The sequence below is a fragment of the Salvelinus fontinalis genome, chromosome 4 (genome assembly GCF_029448725.1).
Source record: "Salvelinus fontinalis isolate EN_2023a chromosome 4, ASM2944872v1, whole genome shotgun sequence".
Taxonomy (NCBI): Eukaryota; Metazoa; Chordata; class Actinopteri; order Salmoniformes; family Salmonidae; genus Salvelinus; species Salvelinus fontinalis.
The window spans coordinates 19,689,755-19,708,260 of record NC_074668.1 but is presented as its reverse complement, the minus strand read 5'-3'; the positions used below and the strand labels follow the sequence as shown (position 1 = coordinate 19,708,260).

Below are 18,506 nucleotides of genomic sequence, written 5' to 3'. Positions count from 1 at the left end.
AATATTGTCAGGTGCTGTTCAGTTATCCAGTGACATGGTCTACTAACGGAGATGCTTTTCTTCACAACCCCACCCCCTCTCCTAACCTCAAACACGGGGAAAAAATACATATACTCTCTGTGCAATGAGAGGCAGTCACAGGATGCTCGTTTGATTACACAACAACCGTATACAGTAAGGCCGAAGAGATCCAGGCTTCTGAGCACATGACTTAAGGTTACATCAAATTTAATTTCCAACTCTACAACTTCAGAATTACATACATCTCTATGGGCATGCAAACAATATAATATTACTTCATTTAATCCACTCACAATAAAGATAATTGTTTCACCACATGAACTGAAACTACATTTTAGTAATATTTATTTAACATTTTACTCCTAGGCAGAATCTAATCACCACTCTGAAGTTTGGCAGAAATATGTAGATACTGACATTAAACATATGGTATAGTTTAAGTCATGGATCTCTACAAAGCATTTCAGTGAACAATACTGTTTATGTTCCTCTACAAATTTCCTGTCTACAGTTTTACAATGAGTAAAACAAGAGAAAAGACTTTCATATACATGAAAGCAGGGAACAAGAATATCAAACAGATCAAATATTCAAGTCTCCATTCCCTGTAGGGACCTTGTCTGCATCAGCATACACCTGGTACTGTAGCTTATGGTGCTTCTGTGGACATAGTAACATTAGAGAGTTGTAGAGGACACAGAAAATACCTTAACACCACGGTTCTTGTTTGATGTAAATATCTATTCTAGAGGGTAGCAGTATTGGGGTACGTTGGATTGAAGATACATTTGTGTAAATCCCCTGCTGGACCATGAAGCCTATGCCTACCATGAAGACTACTGACTAGGATGCCACATAACGGCAAAGATGAGATGTCATTCCACTAATAATTACACAATCATCCCTTATTATTACGACTTTCATCTACCTGATATTTATACAATGTCATGTCATAACTGATAATCTTAAAGCTGGAATCCTTATTGGTGAAACAGCCACAACCATTTGCAATATTACAACAAAGAAATTACTGCAAACAAACAGTTTTTTCAACTCTGACATTTAACACATAAGAGTACTGCATTTTTTTTTTACCATGCTACGTGATGCTCATCTCAGCAACAAAAACAATAACAACAGTGCTGGGGTGGCCATTGGTGCCGTTTTCATCTTTAATTCACATCCTCTACAGTAGTCCTGCAGATTTGTCCCGTGATGTGAGGTATCTTCCTCTCGTATTGCTCCATTTGGAATCTAACACATTTGGACTGCACTCCCGCACTCTCACAAAATTTGATGGTCACTTTTCCTGGTATGAACAATGGTTCCTTGAACTGGGTGGTGACAGAGATGGGGGCTCTAATGGCATCAACTCCTGTGGAATCAATGGATGTTTGGAAAATATCAATCAAGGTGATAGATTGAGGATAAATAAAGTATGGACAGCAACAAAAAAAATACTGTTTGAGCCACCATCATTTTGCTTATAAATAATTCAGTATTGAGGTAGAATCACTAGAATAAAAAATTACTTTACCTTTGTGCTTTTCAATTTCAGCCAAGCATTTAGACAGCATCCATAGACTAGGAGTTGGGGTACATCTGTAGCCCAATAGTTTAGCAGGAAGAGTTAGGAGACAATGTGGAGAGTAGTCAGAGAAAGCCCACACAAACTTCAGTCCTGTAGTCCAGGGAACATTGATATCCACCGCCTTCATGTCATCTGGCTCTGATGTGTCCATGTGACCTGTCAAAGTGTAAGAAAATATATTGGTTTAAGATGTGGGTCCAGTTGTTCTGTGCTATTCAAACTTGAATAGAACAATTTCATTCAACTTCCTCAGGTTTGTTGACTGGTGGCAAAATTTAGAATGAATTAACTTAAGTATTGGTCTACTCACCATCATACCACTCAGGTTTAGGTTGAGTGTTTGGTGTTCGGCCTCTGTCCTGGGAGAGCATTGTCAAAACACTCTCCCATACTGGCTGGTCAGTGCGTGAAATGGCAGTTAGAGAAATGTCAACCTCCACCCCATCTTCAACGACCCTGTACTCTAACACACGAGCCTGCAACTTGAAGGGTCCCTTCTTCAGCTCATCTATTGGCTGCCATGTTCTCAAACTCTGACGTACCCGGACTAGACCTAAGGAAACAATGCATTGAAGTGGGTGGATTTTGTATGAACTACACATCTGGCTGAATTGAATTAATATATTCTACAGAAATGTAGGAAGAAAACTGAGTATCTTGAGTGTTGACATTTGGATGGCCTTCACATACATGCACTACCCAGCCAGCAGAGGATGTGTTACTTACCCGCAGGGCTCAATCTGAACTTCTCAGCAGATATTAATATGTCAAGCATCCGCAGACAGAGGGTCTCTGGGTAACACAGAGGGATATCCCTGAACTCAATGTCTGGGTAGTCCCAGCCATATCCAGCTGCACTACAGAACCTCCTCAGTAGATTCTTGTTGAACCTTAGAGAAAAAAGTACAGCACATAGGAGATAATTGGTCCAAACGTGAACAAATAAACAACCATCTTTGTAAGGCAGTGTGTTGTTTGAAATGATTATAATGAAATCAAACCATAGCCCTAAAACAAATTGGACTGCTACATTGTCAAGCGCAATCAGTTTACCTGCAGTTAAAAATGGTGAAGGCAACTTCACCTTTGACATCGCTATCGCAAAAGTACAAATGCCCCTGTCTTTTGATAAGAGCTCTGAATACATATCTGAGAAAAATGTAGGCTAAACTTGGAATCCTCTGACGACTGTCAAACACCACATTAGCTTTCAGTAGTTTATAAGAGCAATAAATGTTGGCGTAAAGAAAATATATGGCACACGCTGGGAGCCCAGCAATGAAAACAATGGTCATAATATTTTCCATTTTCAAGTAATACATGAGAAGCATCCACCGACTCTATTGTACTTGGTCACTAATATGTACTATACTGTTATAAGAAGGCCTCCTCGGGAGAACGAGTGCTAGTGCTGAAGTTTGCAGCTAGTTCGAGAGTACACTGCCATGCCATTCATACACGGCAATTAAAATAAAAAAAACATCGCCAACGTGCACACCATTTTGCATTTAACAAATATTTCTAATCAAGTCACTTTGGCCTCCTTACTGCACTTTGACACTTTCAACCATGATCAAAACGAAAGTTGTGTTGAAGTACGGAGTGCGTTATGGGACAAAAAAATATAACGTCAACATGTAATGTCGTTGGGTAATATCAGTTATTGATATAAACAAACTCAAAATGTGTTGTTATTTAAAACATCTTTATTTTTTTCAAGTAATTGATTGAAAGTTACTGCAAAAAAAAGTAATACATAAAATATGATATATCCCGATTTATGGCGTTTATGTCTGTTCAAATTATGTATATTTAACATTTTGTCCAGGAAGGTGTGAAGAAAAAAAAACTTTTCGTAACAACATAAGATTACAATATGTTAACAGCAACATGCATGCCATAATCAGCACTGACGCAGCAACATGCTTTGGACTGCTTTATATAAACATCATTGACTAACAGGTGTCTTTGAAAGAAACTGAATGGCATAAAGGAGTAAACACTGACTGTTCCTGCATCTGAACTGTTACTCAGTCTGACCATGTAAAGTGGGAATAAATAAAAAGGAAATCAAATGTAATGCTGATTCTTTGTGATACAGCAACAAGTGTGTGTAATCTTCTTTGTTGTGCATGTATGGTTTCTCCTTCGGGAATCATGGAGACATCCCCCTGAGCCCTGAAAATGTCTTCTCTTAGTTCAACATCCAAATTCAGTCCAGTCTTCGCTTCAGCCAAACAGCAGCAACAACACAATGCAGACCGAATTGACAGCAATCAAGGGCACTGCAAGATGAGAGAAAATATGATGAATAATGCCACAAACCAGTCTCAGTTCAGTTAGGTCAACATCATAACATTGTTTGAAGAAAACAATAATAATTTATTTAAAAAAAAATATTATGCATGCAGAACGATTTGATATTTATAAATGGTATTGATTTTTCAGTCGTACCTCTCATTACTGTCCTCACAGAGCGGACAAGGTTCATTAGCTGCACTTTAATGCCCGGTTCATCACCAAATCCCCCAATACTTTGGTCCACACCCCAGCCAACTAAGTTAGAAGGAACAAAACAATTACATTAATGCAAACTAAAATGGCCCTGGCCATAAGAGGCAGATTAACGTACCTGTAAGCTTTTCCAACTCATTATACTGGTGTAGTTAGCTAGCTAGTTTAGCAGTAACGCCAAATTATGCTAAAATGACTCATATCAACCAAATAACGTTACTTTCTTGCTTCCCTGTCTAGGTAAGTAGTTATCTATCACCAACCCATTTCAGCCGACTAGCAAGCAAGCAAATCATTGTTGAAAGTAATGTTAAACAAAATGTGTAGACGGCCACTTACTTTTACTTAAAAATCTTTCTTCGTGCAATACGGCGACAGCATTTACACACAAAATCACCGCTTGAATAAGGGAATATAATGTAAACGCCATATCTGTAACGTGTTAGATGACGTTAGCAGCTTCAAGTATTTCCTTATGACGTTGCCTAAATGTATGGCATCATGAGAAGAACAAATTGAACGAGCAGTTCGAAAGCGTGACTTTCTTGACTGAATAAAAAAGTGGGTGCCCAACAGTAAATGGCCAATGTAATACCAATACTGTATAATAATAATCCATATTCATGTCCAAAGGGGTAGCATTTTGTGACTATTGATTTAATGGTGTAAGTGCTTGAAAACGTTGCAGTAGAACTAGCTAACATTCCTGCGAGGTTATGGGTGTATCTAGCCAGACACACCACTGGATGGCTATCTCCGTTAATAACACCTCAATATCTCCTTCATTTGCACTTGATTTACTAGAAAGGTAAAGGCATATTGCCAGAAGTTAAATTTCTGTAGATGAGAAAAGGTAAACACGAGTACACCACTGTAAACCACTGAGATCAGTGGAAAACATTCCTGTTAATAAAGATGGAAAGAAACACATGGTCATCATGAGAATAAAAATCTTTATTAGTGTTTTATGAAGTCTGCATAATATGCCACACGCCTGAGAAGCTTATGGTCAGAAAAAAAACCTGCTCTATCAATAACGCCCTCTACTGGTAAAACTGAGAGAACTACTGTACTGACTGTTTTGCAAATATTTAACTGTTAAATACACACTACTGTATAATGTACGTCTGGTCCACTTCAGATTTGTTATGTACTCTCTTCACATTCATATATTGTAGGCCAATGGTACAAGGATTCAACACTGGACCCTAACACATGGTTCAGTTCCCCAAATCCAAACTCACTAGTTGCACTTACAAAGTACAATCACTAGTGCCGTAAGGTTAATAGATGAATAACATCAATAAAGGAGATGGGAGAAAATAGATGTTAAAAGAAATCTTGCAATAGCCACAAAATGACAATGTCAGACTGCAAGCTCAGTCTTGTTGTACATACTGTATTTTATAGACAAGAACAAATACAATGCACACTAATACAGAAAATATGTCCCAGTGTGCAGTTTCATTTCTCTCTCCCTTTTGTGATGTAAGAACATAAAATACTGCCAAGTTTCTGTAACATTTAGCTAAAAAATAAATCACTTTTTTTGGTTGACCACTGTTTTATGGTGGACCTTTTATCCTTTACTGAGCACCAAACAGCTTCCAGAAAGCAAATGTGTTTCAAGAGTGAAGAGATGAATGAGTCAAAAGAAGTTCATACAACATTCCTCAGTCACATAACCCATCCATACATTGCAGGAAAGCAGATATCATGTTACAGGCATTTATGCTTTGATTTGTGTACTTCTGATGCACCAAGTTGATTATTTTAAAGAGACAGAAACTGTCTACATAACATGGGGCTGTATTTTTCTTACCAAGGCAAGGGCTTAAATTGGATTCAAGTTGAACCTTAAAAAAAAAACAAAAAAAAACACTAATGATCCATGCTCTCCATGTCACTTAAAAAGAGACAGTCTTGAAAATATTAACTTTAATAAAAAGTGAACGACAGAAGAAAGTTTAATTATATTTATATATAAAAATACATGAGAATACAAAAAAGTAGCAAAAGAAAGGGGATATAGGCTAAAAACAATATAGAATTAAATTCATTGATACCTTCCATTCTCCAAGTGAAATAACTTTTTAATAATTCACCTCGAGAGACCTGGACACCCAGTGAGACATCAAAAAAAGATTTTACAGCTGATATTCTCTGGTCCTTGCCCGGTGCATCCAAACCTAACAGAGCCTAGAATTCACTAGCCTGCATCTGAGGCGGTGTGTGGTCCAAATGAAACATGGGCTACCTATAATAACATTGGAGGTGTCATATACTGACAGAGCTAAAAATGTATGTCAACTACAGTCGGATTGATTTCGCAGCTTGTTTAGTTTTTTTGCTAAACATTCCTATATGTCCATTAAGAGGTGTCTTACAACGACACATCTGGAATTTAAAAAAAAGACATTGACAAAAGGGTAAAGAGTTAATTAGGTAAATTAAACAATTACATTTTAAAAACATAATTGAGCATTTCCCTTCGAGGAGAAAGCGACAAATGCCATCTTCATCTCTTAACCACGCTAACTCCCCAGACAAAAAAAGATGGGTCCATGTTTCCCAGAGAGAAGTTACCTCATGGCCTAAAAGATGGATGGACGAGTTAAACCAAAATTCATTTAGCATTCACACTTGTGTTACTTATACAAGCATTCTCCAATACTGAGAAACTATTTGTAGAATATTTTTTGGTATTTCCACTGCCTCCAATAATTCATACCTGGACTTTAAAAATCAATATACATTTTATTTGCACCACAAATATATCTAATATTAAGGATTTGGGGAAAAGCAATTTAACAAAGATGACAAAGATGGGTAACAAAGTGCCTAATTCTATTCTGAAAAGTGTCTTGCTGTGTGTGTGTGTGTGTGTGTGTGTGTGTGTGTGTGTGTGTGTGTGTGTGTGTTTACAGGGACGTGGAGCTAGGCCACAAATACTATGAAGTATGTTAATAGCAGAAATTATTTCTGCAGCTTCTTTTCACGATAGGACTTGCAAGTTAGAATTTGATGATCTTTGAGTGGGCGACGTTTTGGGTCGTTTTCTAGCATTATGACATACTGGAGCAGCGTACAGAAGGGGAACCCATCTGAGTCAACACTTTGTCCAGCCATTGCAGAGGTCCATTCAAATGCAGTTCAATCCAGCAGGGAGTGCTTGTGACAGTCTGCCGTCTAGTAGACAAGAAGACAACAATGACAAATTGGTGAAATCACTCGGCATGCAAGCACAGTAATGTCACCAAAAAACAAAAATAGCCTGAACCTCTCTGACTTCTTCCATAACAGAAGTATTGTTTAAGAGGGACAAATCACATTTGAATACCCATCCCAACTCCTTAAACATTCCAAAGTTTCTACAAATACAGAAAAAAGGATCATTAGCAGGCTACAATGTTTTTTTTTAATGTATGCCAATGATTACATTAATATTACTGTCTTCCTCCGACTATTCATCTTCTACTAACTATGCCATTGTGTACAACTGAAAGAATAAAAAGTAACAAGTCGGTCATCATGCTTGCCTGTATTCAGCCCCCCAGCCTTTGACAAAACTCATGCGGATGGTGCACATTCTGGTGAGCTGGTACACAGCCTCAAAGCCCTGGTTCACAGACTGGGCCAGCAGAGCAGCAAACTCCTGGTTGTTGAAGATCTTCAGGTTACAACCTGAGGGGCAGTGGAAGGAGAGGGTCAGTTGTGAAATGATTTATAATGCCCTAGTCAAATAAGCAGTGGTGTAAAGTACTTAAGTAAAAATACTTTAAAGTACTACTTAAGTAGTTTTGGGGGTATCTGTACTTTACTACTTATATTTTTCACAACTTTTACTTCACTACATTTCTAAAGAAAATAATGTACTTTTTACTCCATACATTTTACCTTACGCCCAAAAGTACTCGTTATATTTTGAATGCTTAGCAGGACAGGAAAATGGTCCAATTCAAGCACTTACCAACCCAACACATGGTCATCCCTTCTGCCTCTGATCTGGCGGACTCACTAAACACAAATGCATCTTTTCTATGGGTTCCCGACTGGCGCAGCGGTCTAAGGCACTGCATCTCAGTGCTCGAGGCATCACTAAAGACACCCTGGTTTGAATCCAGGCTGTATCACAACCGGCTGTGATTGGGAGTCAATTGGGCGGCGCAAAATTAGCCCAGCGTCGTCCGGGTTTAGCTGGTGTAGGCCGTCATTGTAAATAAGAATTTGTTCTTAACTGACTTGCCTAGTTAAATAAAACAGTAAATAAAAAATGTTTTTTTTTTTGTAAATGATATCTGAGTGTTGGAATGTGCCCCTGTCTATCTACACATTTTAAAATGCCGCCTGCTTTGCTTGATAGAAGGAATTTAGAATACTGCCAAGTTTCTGTAACATTTAGCTAAAAAAATAAATCACTTTTTTTGGTTGACCACTGTTTTATGGTGGACCTTTTATCCTTTACTGAGCACCAAACAGCTTCCAGAAAGCAAATGTGTTTCAAGAGTGAAGAGATGAATGAGTCAAAAGAAGTTCATACAACATTTTACATTTTTAATAATTTTTTACTTTTGATACTTAAGTATATTTAGAACCAAATACTTACTTTTACTCAAGTAGTATTTTACCGGGTGACTTTTACTCTATATTTTTACTCAATTATGACAATTGGGTACTTTTTCCATCACTGCAAATAATACATTTTGTTCAGATATCCAGATATTTATTTTGACTATTTAAAAAAAAAAGTTTAAACTTGGGAACTGGCTTGCTGCGCGACTTGGGAGAGAGGTGCCGCTCGGCATGCGTGCAGCAGTGAAGGGGCCAGTGAGTTTGATATGGGAGGGAGGGAGACAAAGCTTTAAAACAATGTTTGAGTGAACACTGAATACAGAAAATTAATGGTGAACTCTTCTGGACACAGTAGACTCCTCATCACTCTACAATTCAGGTTCACTCTAGCATAATTTCAAGCTTTGTTTTACTATTGACAGTTACAGCTGATTTCGGGATTGTACAGTGCCTTCAGAAAGTATTCACACACCTTTACTTTTCCACATTTTGTAGTGGAATTTAAAATGGATTCAATTTAGATTTGTTTGTCACTGGCCTACACATAATACCCCATAATGTCAAAGTGGAAGTGCTTTCGAAAATCTTACAAATTAATAAAAAATTTAAATCTGAAACGTCTTGAGTCATTAAGTATTCAACCCCTTTGTTATGACAAGCCTGAATAAGTTCAGGAGTAAGAATTAGCTTAACAAGTCACATAATAAGTTGCATGGACTCACTGTGTGCAATAAGTGTTTAACATGTTTTTTATGACTACCTCGTCTCTGTACTCCACACATACAGATAATTGTAAAGGTCCCTTAGTCCAGCAGTGAATCTCAAACACAGATTCAATCACAAAGACCAGTGAGGTAAAAAAAACAAAATCCGATATTCAATATCCCTTTGAGCATGGTGAAGTCATTACACTTTGGATGTTGTATCAATACACCCAGCCACTACAAAGATACAGGTGTCTTTCCTAACTTAGTTGCAGGAGGGGAAGGAAGCCGCCCAGGGACTTCACCATGAGAACAATGGTGACTTTAAAACAGTTACAGAGTACTCCGGCTTCAACGCTCGTCGGATGTGGCAGGGCTTGCAAACTATTATGGACTACAAAGGGAAACCTGGCCGTGGGCTGCCCAGTGATGGAAGCCTACCAGAGGCTTTTAAGCGTGTTGAAGCAAGCAACACTGAAGCACGCATGAGAGCACCAGCTGTTCCGGACGCCTGTGTGATCACACACTCCGTAGCTGATGTGAGCAAGATCTTTAAACAGGTCAATATTCACAAGGCCGCGGGGCCAGATGGATTACCGGGATGTGTACTCAGAGCATGCACGGAACAACTGGCAAGTGTCTTCACTGACATTTTCAACCTCTCCCTGACCGATTCTGTAATACCAACATGTTTCAAGCAGACCCCCATAGTCCCTGTGCCCAAGAAGCGAAGGTAACCTGCCTAAATGACTACCACCCCGTAGCACGTCGGTAGCCATGAAGTGCTTTGAAAGGCTGGTCATGGCTCACATCAACACCATCATCCCGGAAACCCTAGACCCACTCCAATTGGCATACCGCCCCAATAGATCCATAGATGACGCAATCGCAAATTGCACTCCACACTGCCCTTTCCCACCTGAACAAAAGAAACACCATGTGAGAATGCTGTTCATTGACTACAGCTCAGCACTCAACTCCATAGTGCCCACAAAACTCATGACTATGCTAAGGATCCTGGGACTAATCACCTCCATCTGCAACTGGATCCTGGAGTTCCCGACGCCCCCAGGTGGAAATGGCAGGCAACAACATCTGCCACGCTGATCCTCAACACGGGGGCCTCTCTGGGGAGGGTGCTTACTGCCCCTCCTGTACTCCCTGTTCCCCCATGACTGCGTGGCCAAGCATGACTTCAACACCATCATTAAGTTTGCTGACGATGCAACGGTAGTAGGCCTGATTGACAACGATCCAACACCATCATTAAGTTTGCTGATGACACAACAGTGGTAGGCCTGATCGACAACGATGAGACTGACCTCCTCCCTATAGGCTGAGAACTGACAGTGTGGTTCCAGGACAACAACCTCTCCCTCAACGTGAGCCAGACAAAGGAGTGATCGTGGACATAGACTATAGGAAAAAGAGGGCTGAAGATGCCCTCATTCACATCGAGGGGGCTGTAGTGGAGCAGGTCGAGAATTTCAAGTTCCTTGGTGTACACATCACAAACAATCATGGTCCAAACACACCAAGAAAGTTGTGAATAGGGCACGACAAAGTCCTATACCCTCAGGAGACTGAAAAGATTTGACCTGGGTTCCCAGATCCTCAAAAAGTTCTACAGCTGCACCATCCTAACCGGTTCATCACCGCCTGGTATGGCAATTGCTCGGCATCTGACCGTAAGGCGCTACAGAGGGTAGGGCGTATGGCCCAGTATATCACTGGGGCCAAGCTTACTGACATCCAGGACCTACACGTGTCAGAGGAAGGCCCAAAAATTGTCAGACTCCCATCACCCAAGTCATAGACTGTACAAATTACGTCAACTAACCTGTACCCCTGCACATTTGACTCAGTACTGGTACCGCCTGTATTTAGCCTCTGTAGGTATTTTATCGTGTGACTTTAATTGATTTAAAAAAAATGACTTTTATTGAAAAACAGCCCCAGAGCATTATTCCTCCTCCACCAGCCTTTACAGTTGGCACTATGCATTGGGACAGGTAGCATTCTCCTGGCATCCGCCAACCCCAGATTCATCCGTCAGACTTCAAATCCAGTCATTTGAAGGAGTGTCCACATCATTTTGTATATATAGTGTATAATGAGTAATCCAGGAATATCACAAGTTAATTAGCGAGAAAACTTTAGAAAATAGCAACTCTACATATCGCTATGACTACAATAAATGGCTAAATTACTTCCGGACACTAAGGGTCCGCGGAGCTCCTCCTCACCACTCTCAAGTATTTGAACACTAACGTCCGTTCGGATATTCGAATAACCATGCCCATTCCTACTGGGCATCTTGTATGGACTTTAAAAGAAAAATCATAACAGGTAAAGCCTGCAGAACCAACATGCAATCAGTTTTATATTGCCTGTAGAAACAAGTAGTTAGACTGACTAAATATGGAATATAAACACGTGAAAAACATTTAGTACTAAGTAATGATTATAGGAACACACTGAATATTAAAGAAATTGTGTTTGGCTGAATTACCTGGAGGAATTTTGCACACGGTTGCTGGGTGCCACCCATACCGCTGGTTGCAGTTTGGACTTTGAACAAAGATGGCGCTATCACTGAGACACTCAGCAAACACCTCACCACCAATATAATACAGCCTGACTCCTCGTCCTGTGGAAATAATAGAAAATTATCATGAGTATTTCTGCTACAAAACATCTCTGTTCCCAGGCAAATCTGAATTGGCACCCTATTCATTTTAGCCATAGCCTTCAAAGGTTGTGCACTACATAGGAAATAGTGTGCTGTTTGTGACATAGCCCCTGTTGTACCTATATGCCTCCTGGTCATCTCAACAGTGGCGTTCCTGTTGACGTTGGAGAGCAAGCCAAGACAGAAACGCTCTGAGTTGGAAGGGTCTGTAAAACCGTCCACGGTCAGAGAGGGCTGCGAGGCGTGGAAGGTCTCTCCAACACGCTGGTTCAGCTCATAGTAAGCTATAGAGCACCAGAACGCAGGCTCAGAGTAGGTCACCGGCTGCAAGTCTGGGATGAAAAAAGTGAGATGTCATGATGAAAGACAACTACACAGGTTGACAGGCATAGACCAATGATCTCCAGAGTGGGCACTGGGCTATTTAAATTGTACTCAATGGATGTTTACACAGGCACCCCAAATTCTGATACTTTTTTCATCATGTCTTTTTCAGAGGTGGTCTCATTGGTCAAAAGACCAATTATTAACAAAACAAAAAATATTAGAACTGGGATGCCTGTGTAAATGCAGCCAATGAGTTTAGTCAAATTTGTTCAGATGATCAATTACTGGTCCTTCAGACGTCGAGCAGGTCTAAAAAGACAATTGTTCTTACCCATGCTATGATTGACAGGTGAGAGGGTGCCAGGGGACAAATCAGCAGGAGAACCTAACATGGGAGAAAACAGGCAATTATAAAGTTGCATAGTCAGATTTATTTGTGCAAAGAATCTACTAAGATATTTAAATCAACAAATTTAAACTTGGCAACCATTTGTCTTTTATTATTTTATGTTAGAACTTCTTATTTGAGGTAAGTGGAATATACCTGTGTCCATACTTTGATTCATCGGTTGATCACTGGCTTCCCCATCCTCACTTATGTATCCAGGTGGTGGCGTTTCTATAGTAACAGGGGAGGGAAAAATACTGATGAGCTGAAATGGATACCTCGTTATCATGAATACCATTTGCATATCAACTCATGATAGATACACAAACCTGGTATGTAGTTATTTGGAGGCTCGATCCCTGCAGGAAAGTTTGTGTTCTCAGGTATGGAATGAGTGTAGTCATCCAATGGGGGCAGTTCTGTCAGAATTTCTGAGTGTCTTGGCACAAGGACAGGTGGCAGAACTAGAGGAAAGTTGGAGAAAAGATTCTTCAATGCCAAACAAAATTCAAAAGAAGTGACTTCTTTACCAAAACATTATTGAAGATTATGCTAACACCCCTTTTAGCCTCTCATACAAATCTTTTTTCATGTGCAGAAATAAGAATATCACAACTAGCTGTCAACATGGGCTTTGATGGCACATACAAGTCAGCACACACACTAGTGGTTCAAATGACAACCTACCTGGGGTCTCCACCCTCTGGTAGTGGTAGGGGTTGATGCAGACCTCATCCTTCTTGAGGTGGAAGGCGTACTCGCAGGCCTCAATGGCACGCAGCTCATGGTGGCTGTGCAGGTCGGGCCATCGCCACAAGCGGCAGTAGATGACATGAGGAAGACCCTTTCTGTGCGAGACCTGCAGGCGCCCATCCAGGGATCTGACAGGACAGGCAATGGAGGAAAAAGGTGTGAAAAGTGAGTGCGGGGAAAGGAAGAAAAGGGGGAGGAATCGATAGGAGGAAGAGAAGGAGATGCATGTGGCCAGCAAAACAAAAGGTGGGGGTGTGGAGAGGGGAGGTGGGGTGGGGTATGATGAAGTGAGATGAGAATGATAGAGGGATGAATGGAATTTGTGCTCTCAATGTCCCTCACCCCCCTGGAATGATTACTTCCCACATCAAGGTTGTACAACAGTATGTAGCATAGGACAGTTGAGGATAGTCACCTGGTTTGGTCAGGGTAGCTGTATAGGCCTGATGTATCCCACTGTTCTATCGTATTTGGTGTACTCAGTCCCCATATTTCAGAGCAATTGCTGTGCACAGAAAAACCAAACAAAACAAAAACAAAATGATAAACATGGGGCATGAGTCATTCAGAAATACCAGTATGGGTAATGTAAACATTAAAAGGCATCTTTTATTAGAGTCATTTTCAATTAGGTATTTAATTCTTTCAGTCTGGAACTGAAAAAAAATAACCGTCAAATAAGAGAAGCCTTTTGACAGAATAAAGAAAAACAACAGCATAAGATGGGAGTACAGTAGTATACACAAAAAAACATCATACGAGACAAAAAGAAAACATTTCTGCTGTGGTATATCAAATTTTCGGAATAACTGAAACATTTCCACCACAGCTGTGTAGGTCGCAAGCAATTGACTTATCTTGAACATTTAAGTAAACACCGAAGACACAAAATGGGACTAAAAGGAAAGGAGGGAGCAATCTTGGAAAAAAGTAAATTTCCAATTAACCACCCTCTATATTTCACTTTGTGATTGTAATGGACACGTAGAAAGGAATGATAAAAATAAACAACTCTGGAAATCAAATAAAAATGAAATGGGGAAATATGATGTGATAGTTGCTGCTCATACAATATCCTGACTTAGAATTCAGAGCTAATATAGCCTACCTCTGAAGTGGGACTGAATCTAAACTATTGGCTAGGCCTATATATTTTGTGTTCTAAAAGCTGAAATAGGTTCTAAACTTCATTCTAAATATATACGCATGACATGTAGATTGGTAAATTGCATTAAACTTTAATTTCTTTGCAAGACCATCAATTATAGGCCTACACAATATATGTATTCCATCTGTCAAAAAGCTCTATACAAATTTAGTCAGTGTCTAATAAACATACTAGACATCTGAACTGTTCTTAGCTGGTCATCATTGAACAAATAGGTATTTTACAGCACACAACATTTCCCAGAGAACATGTTCTACTCTAGGACATCAAGGTTAACTGGCCGATAAGGAATGTTCTCACCCTACACCCTTAGACAAATGTGATACAAGTACATAGCGGGAGGCTAAGTCAGTGTTTACAAAACAAACTGTTGCGCCATTTCTGAGAGTCAATGTTAGACAGAAAGTAGCAGCCTATAAAATGTGAAAGAATTTGGGAGTTGCTAAGACCTCTATGTATTGGGACCTTGTATGTTACATGCTGTTTAAGGAAAGATGAGGCGACAAGAGGGTTACCCGATACTAAATAATCATCTCCAGAAAACATAGAGGAAACTGCCAAAATAAAGGAAACATTTGCATAAATGAGGGATAAAAAGTATATTGAAAGCAGGGGCTTCCACACAGGTGTGGTTCCTGAATGAATTATGCAAGTAACATCCCATCATGCTCAGGGTCATGTATAAAAGTGCCCTGTTGCGCATTATTTGGGATACCATTGCTAGAACACATCTGTGACTTTGAAAGAGGGGTCTCAAAGGAGCATAGGGTGTTTAAAGGGTGGGTGTGTGTCAGTCACCAGATCTCACCCCAATTGAACACTTATGGGAAATTCTGGAGTGCAACCTGAGACAGGGTTTTCCACCACCAATAAAACACCAAATTACGGAATTTCTCATGGAAGAATTGTGTCGTATCCCTCCAATAGAGTTCCAGACACTTGTAGAACCTACGCCAAAGTGCACTGCAGCTGTTCTGGCGGCTCGTGATGGCCGAACGCCCCATATTAAGACAGTTTGTCTGCGTTTACACAGGCAGCCCAATTCTGATATTTATTTCACTAACTGGTCTTTTGAACAATCAGATCAGCTCTGAAAAAGATCTGATGTTATTGGTCAAAAGACCAATTAGTGAAACAGAATTGGGCTGCCTTTGCAAATGCAGCCATAATGTTGGTGGAATTGGGTTGCCTTTGTAAATGTAGCCATAATGATGGCGTTTCCTTTAATTTGGCAGTTACCTGTAGGTTTCTGATGAATGGTCAACTGTTAATTCCACAGAACCATACAATGACTGTAGGCAAACCCTAGCTCTGTGTTACCTGGCATGGGGCTATGGTTACTTACCTGGGGATGGTGACACACTTGGTGTTGCAGTTCTGGGTGGTGATTGCCTTCTCCAGCTCGTCCAGCTGTCCAGTCTTCTTCAGCTTCTTCACCAGGCTCTTGACAGCCTTCTCACACCACTTCTCCTCCTGGCCGTTCTGCTCTCCTCCCCCGGCGCCACTGGCCGACTTCTTCCACCCCAGGAGCCTCTTAACTACCGGAGGGGTGAAAGGCAAGATGGAGGACATTTTGGTTGTAGCGAGGAGGAGTCTTGCGAGAACTCAAACACACACTGAGGCAGAGGGGACCTGGAGGAAGGGATGCACAGTTTAGCCCTTTCTCTGGTGTGGTCCCTCTGTTTCGTGAGGAATCACAGGGCTGGAGTGAGATGGAACTGGATATGTGCAAAAGAGATGAGACACCTGAGGAGGTAAAATCAAACACAGGAATTTAGTAATCAATGTCTGAATAAAAAAAATTGTGATGACGAGTGAGTGCATTCAATTGTGTTATGGGTGCATTTGAAATTTAATAGGTGGTCTTGAAAAACTTGTTAGATAAATCCAACCATCACAATTTCATTAGCAACAACTGTAGTTACATAATATATCTAATAATAGAGGCGACTTGAGCACTCAGTGGACTGAATCACAAGCAGCAATTAAACATAACATACCATTGTTTGCGAATAGACATTTAGCCACAAAACAAACATTTCATACCAGTGTTGGTGGATGCTGTATAACACCACATCATTATAAAGGTGATTAGTTATCTACCGTGATATACTGTTCAATTGATAACCTCCTTTGTTGGTTAGTTTATATTTTGCAGCTAGTACCAAGCTAGCTACCTCGGCTAAGGGGCTAGTTAGCCCCATAGCTAGCTAATACTTTCAGGCCGGTTGGTTGATAATAGGCATTTTATCAGCAGTACAAATCTACTAATTTTAGTTAGTTAAGTTAGCAAATATTTACTCATAAAGGTAGCAAGCCACGAAAGGCTGCAGAAATGATTGAGTACATGACTCGTATGGTGGGATTACGTTATCGCCAATACCTTTGTTGTGAAAACAACAATTACTGTAGCTAACTAACGTTAGCCACCTAACTCAGGCTTTCAATACAGCTAAATGACTGGTTAAATAACTTACAACGAAACAATGGTTTGATTGAGACATACAGCGCCATCATTGCCAGCTACAATAACAATCGTGTTTATTTTATGTTAACACTAGAAGTGATAAATAAGCCAACTAACGTTAGCTAGCTAGCCCAAATTAAAAAAACTGGCTAACGTTAGCTTGCTAGCTGTCGTTAGCTAACAACATCAAAGTCGAGGGAAAATTAAAAGCATTGCATTACCCTGATGATGAAGCTCACGAGCTCTTCTCTGTGTAAAGATATGTGCAAAAGACAAAGTGGGAAACTCCTCAAAAACAAAGGGATACCTTTTCTTAAAAAAAACGATAAATGTAGCCGCTATCTCGACGAAAAGATTGTTGCCTTTTTTCAAATCTGATAACTAGCTAGCTGTTTAGCTTCACAAGCTATCAAGACCTGAACAAGAAACACACCCTAGCTGGCTAGCTGCATTCAGAATCTTAATCCCTCCTCTTATCACCTGATTGGATAAAACAAGACAATCATATTACTTTCGTAGACCGGATTGGTCGCCAGCAATGTCAATCTGTATTGTTTATTTGACAGCATGGTTTGTTTTACAATCTGTCATTGTCGGGGAGGAACTAGCACTCCATTGTTATTTTTTGTAGAATTTGTTATAGCCGTTAATCCTTTCTCATAATCCACAAAGACTAGAGGTGAAGAAAGACATATTGGGTGAACTATAACAGGAAGTGGTATCCTCTAATTTGTTAAGAAATTATGCACAATTGGGCCCACAGGAACAAAGATACGATTCCATGTAAAAATCCAGGCGAGGCTACTTTTTCACAACAAGGTTGATGAGATAATTTATGTTATGTTTTTGTTTCACAGTAGCAACCGAGGCCGATGTATATTTCATTCCTCACTTGAAATAATCACCAATCTAACACATCTGGGCAAATTAAAGCACGTTTCAAAACTATTCCTAATACAGCATATGTCAGTAACCACATCGGTGAAGAAAGGATGCAATTAAAAAAATATTCCGACACGGCGACAGAGTCAACATAACTCGAGGCTTTCCTGCAGAAGCAGAATTCCTGTCTGATAGTGATAGCAGAGAGGAAGAGGCGATGCGAGCTGGTTTCTTCCGCTTAAAATCTGTCTCAAGTATTAAGCAAGTGAGGATTTTTGTATAGGGGGCAATGGGAGTGTCGAATTTAGTCAAGATAAAACCCATTGCTATTTTGATACGTGATCTAATAGAAGTATCGTAATGCTTAGTTTATTACGAATGTACTGATATGTGTGATGCACGTGACACTTTGTAGTTGTCACTATTG

General features: G+C 40.0%; 3 protein-coding genes across 7 annotated transcripts; all 3 read right to left on the bottom strand.

The window, feature by feature from the left end:
• Nucleotides 1-211: 211 nt before the first annotated feature.
• Nucleotides 212-3,272, bottom strand: si:ch211-12e13.1 (uncharacterized). Of its 2 annotated transcripts, none has more exons than XM_055919100.1 (5): nucleotides 3,161-3,272; nucleotides 2,339-2,502; nucleotides 1,923-2,165; nucleotides 1,559-1,768; nucleotides 212-1,396 (listed from the first exon to the last, which is right to left on the bottom strand). In XM_055919100.1, exons 1-5 carry the CDS (start codon nucleotides 3,181-3,183, stop codon nucleotides 1,194-1,196), a joined length of 843 nt encoding a protein of 280 aa, XP_055775075.1. In that variant the 5' UTR covers nucleotides 3,184-3,272; the 3' UTR covers nucleotides 212-1,193. The 2 variants fall into 2 exon arrangements, with proteins under 2 accessions (XP_055775075.1, XP_055775074.1); XM_055919099.1 differs by having other exon boundaries at nucleotides 2,666-3,207.
• A 26-nt stretch (nucleotides 3,273-3,298) lies between these two features.
• Nucleotides 3,299-4,620, bottom strand: LOC129853253 (immediate early response 3-interacting protein 1). Its single transcript, XM_055919101.1, has 3 exons — nucleotides 4,466-4,620; nucleotides 4,067-4,168; nucleotides 3,299-3,897 (listed from the first exon to the last, which is right to left on the bottom strand). The coding sequence occupies exons 1-3, from the start codon at nucleotides 4,554-4,556 to the stop codon at nucleotides 3,842-3,844; spliced, it is 249 nt and encodes an 82-aa protein (XP_055775076.1). The 5' UTR covers nucleotides 4,557-4,620; the 3' UTR covers nucleotides 3,299-3,841.
• A 439-nt stretch (nucleotides 4,621-5,059) lies between these two features.
• Nucleotides 5,060-17,808, bottom strand: LOC129853251 (mothers against decapentaplegic homolog 2). 4 transcript variants are annotated; one of them, XM_055919095.1, is made up of 11 exons: nucleotides 17,419-17,808; nucleotides 16,076-16,476; nucleotides 13,978-14,067; nucleotides 13,497-13,690; nucleotides 13,139-13,273; nucleotides 12,966-13,040; nucleotides 12,753-12,806; nucleotides 12,214-12,426; nucleotides 11,915-12,052; nucleotides 7,666-7,810; nucleotides 5,060-7,315 (listed from the first exon to the last, which is right to left on the bottom strand). In XM_055919095.1, the coding sequence occupies exons 2-11, from the start codon at nucleotides 16,300-16,302 to the stop codon at nucleotides 7,192-7,194; spliced, it is 1,395 nt and encodes a 464-aa protein (XP_055775070.1). In that variant the 5' UTR covers nucleotides 16,303-16,476; nucleotides 17,419-17,808; the 3' UTR covers nucleotides 5,060-7,191. The 4 variants fall into 4 exon arrangements, with proteins under 4 accessions (XP_055775070.1, XP_055775072.1, XP_055775071.1 ...); XM_055919097.1 differs by having other exon boundaries at nucleotides 12,978-13,040; XM_055919096.1 differs by having other exon boundaries at nucleotides 16,076-16,362.
• Between the last annotated feature and the right edge of the window lie 698 nt (nucleotides 17,809-18,506).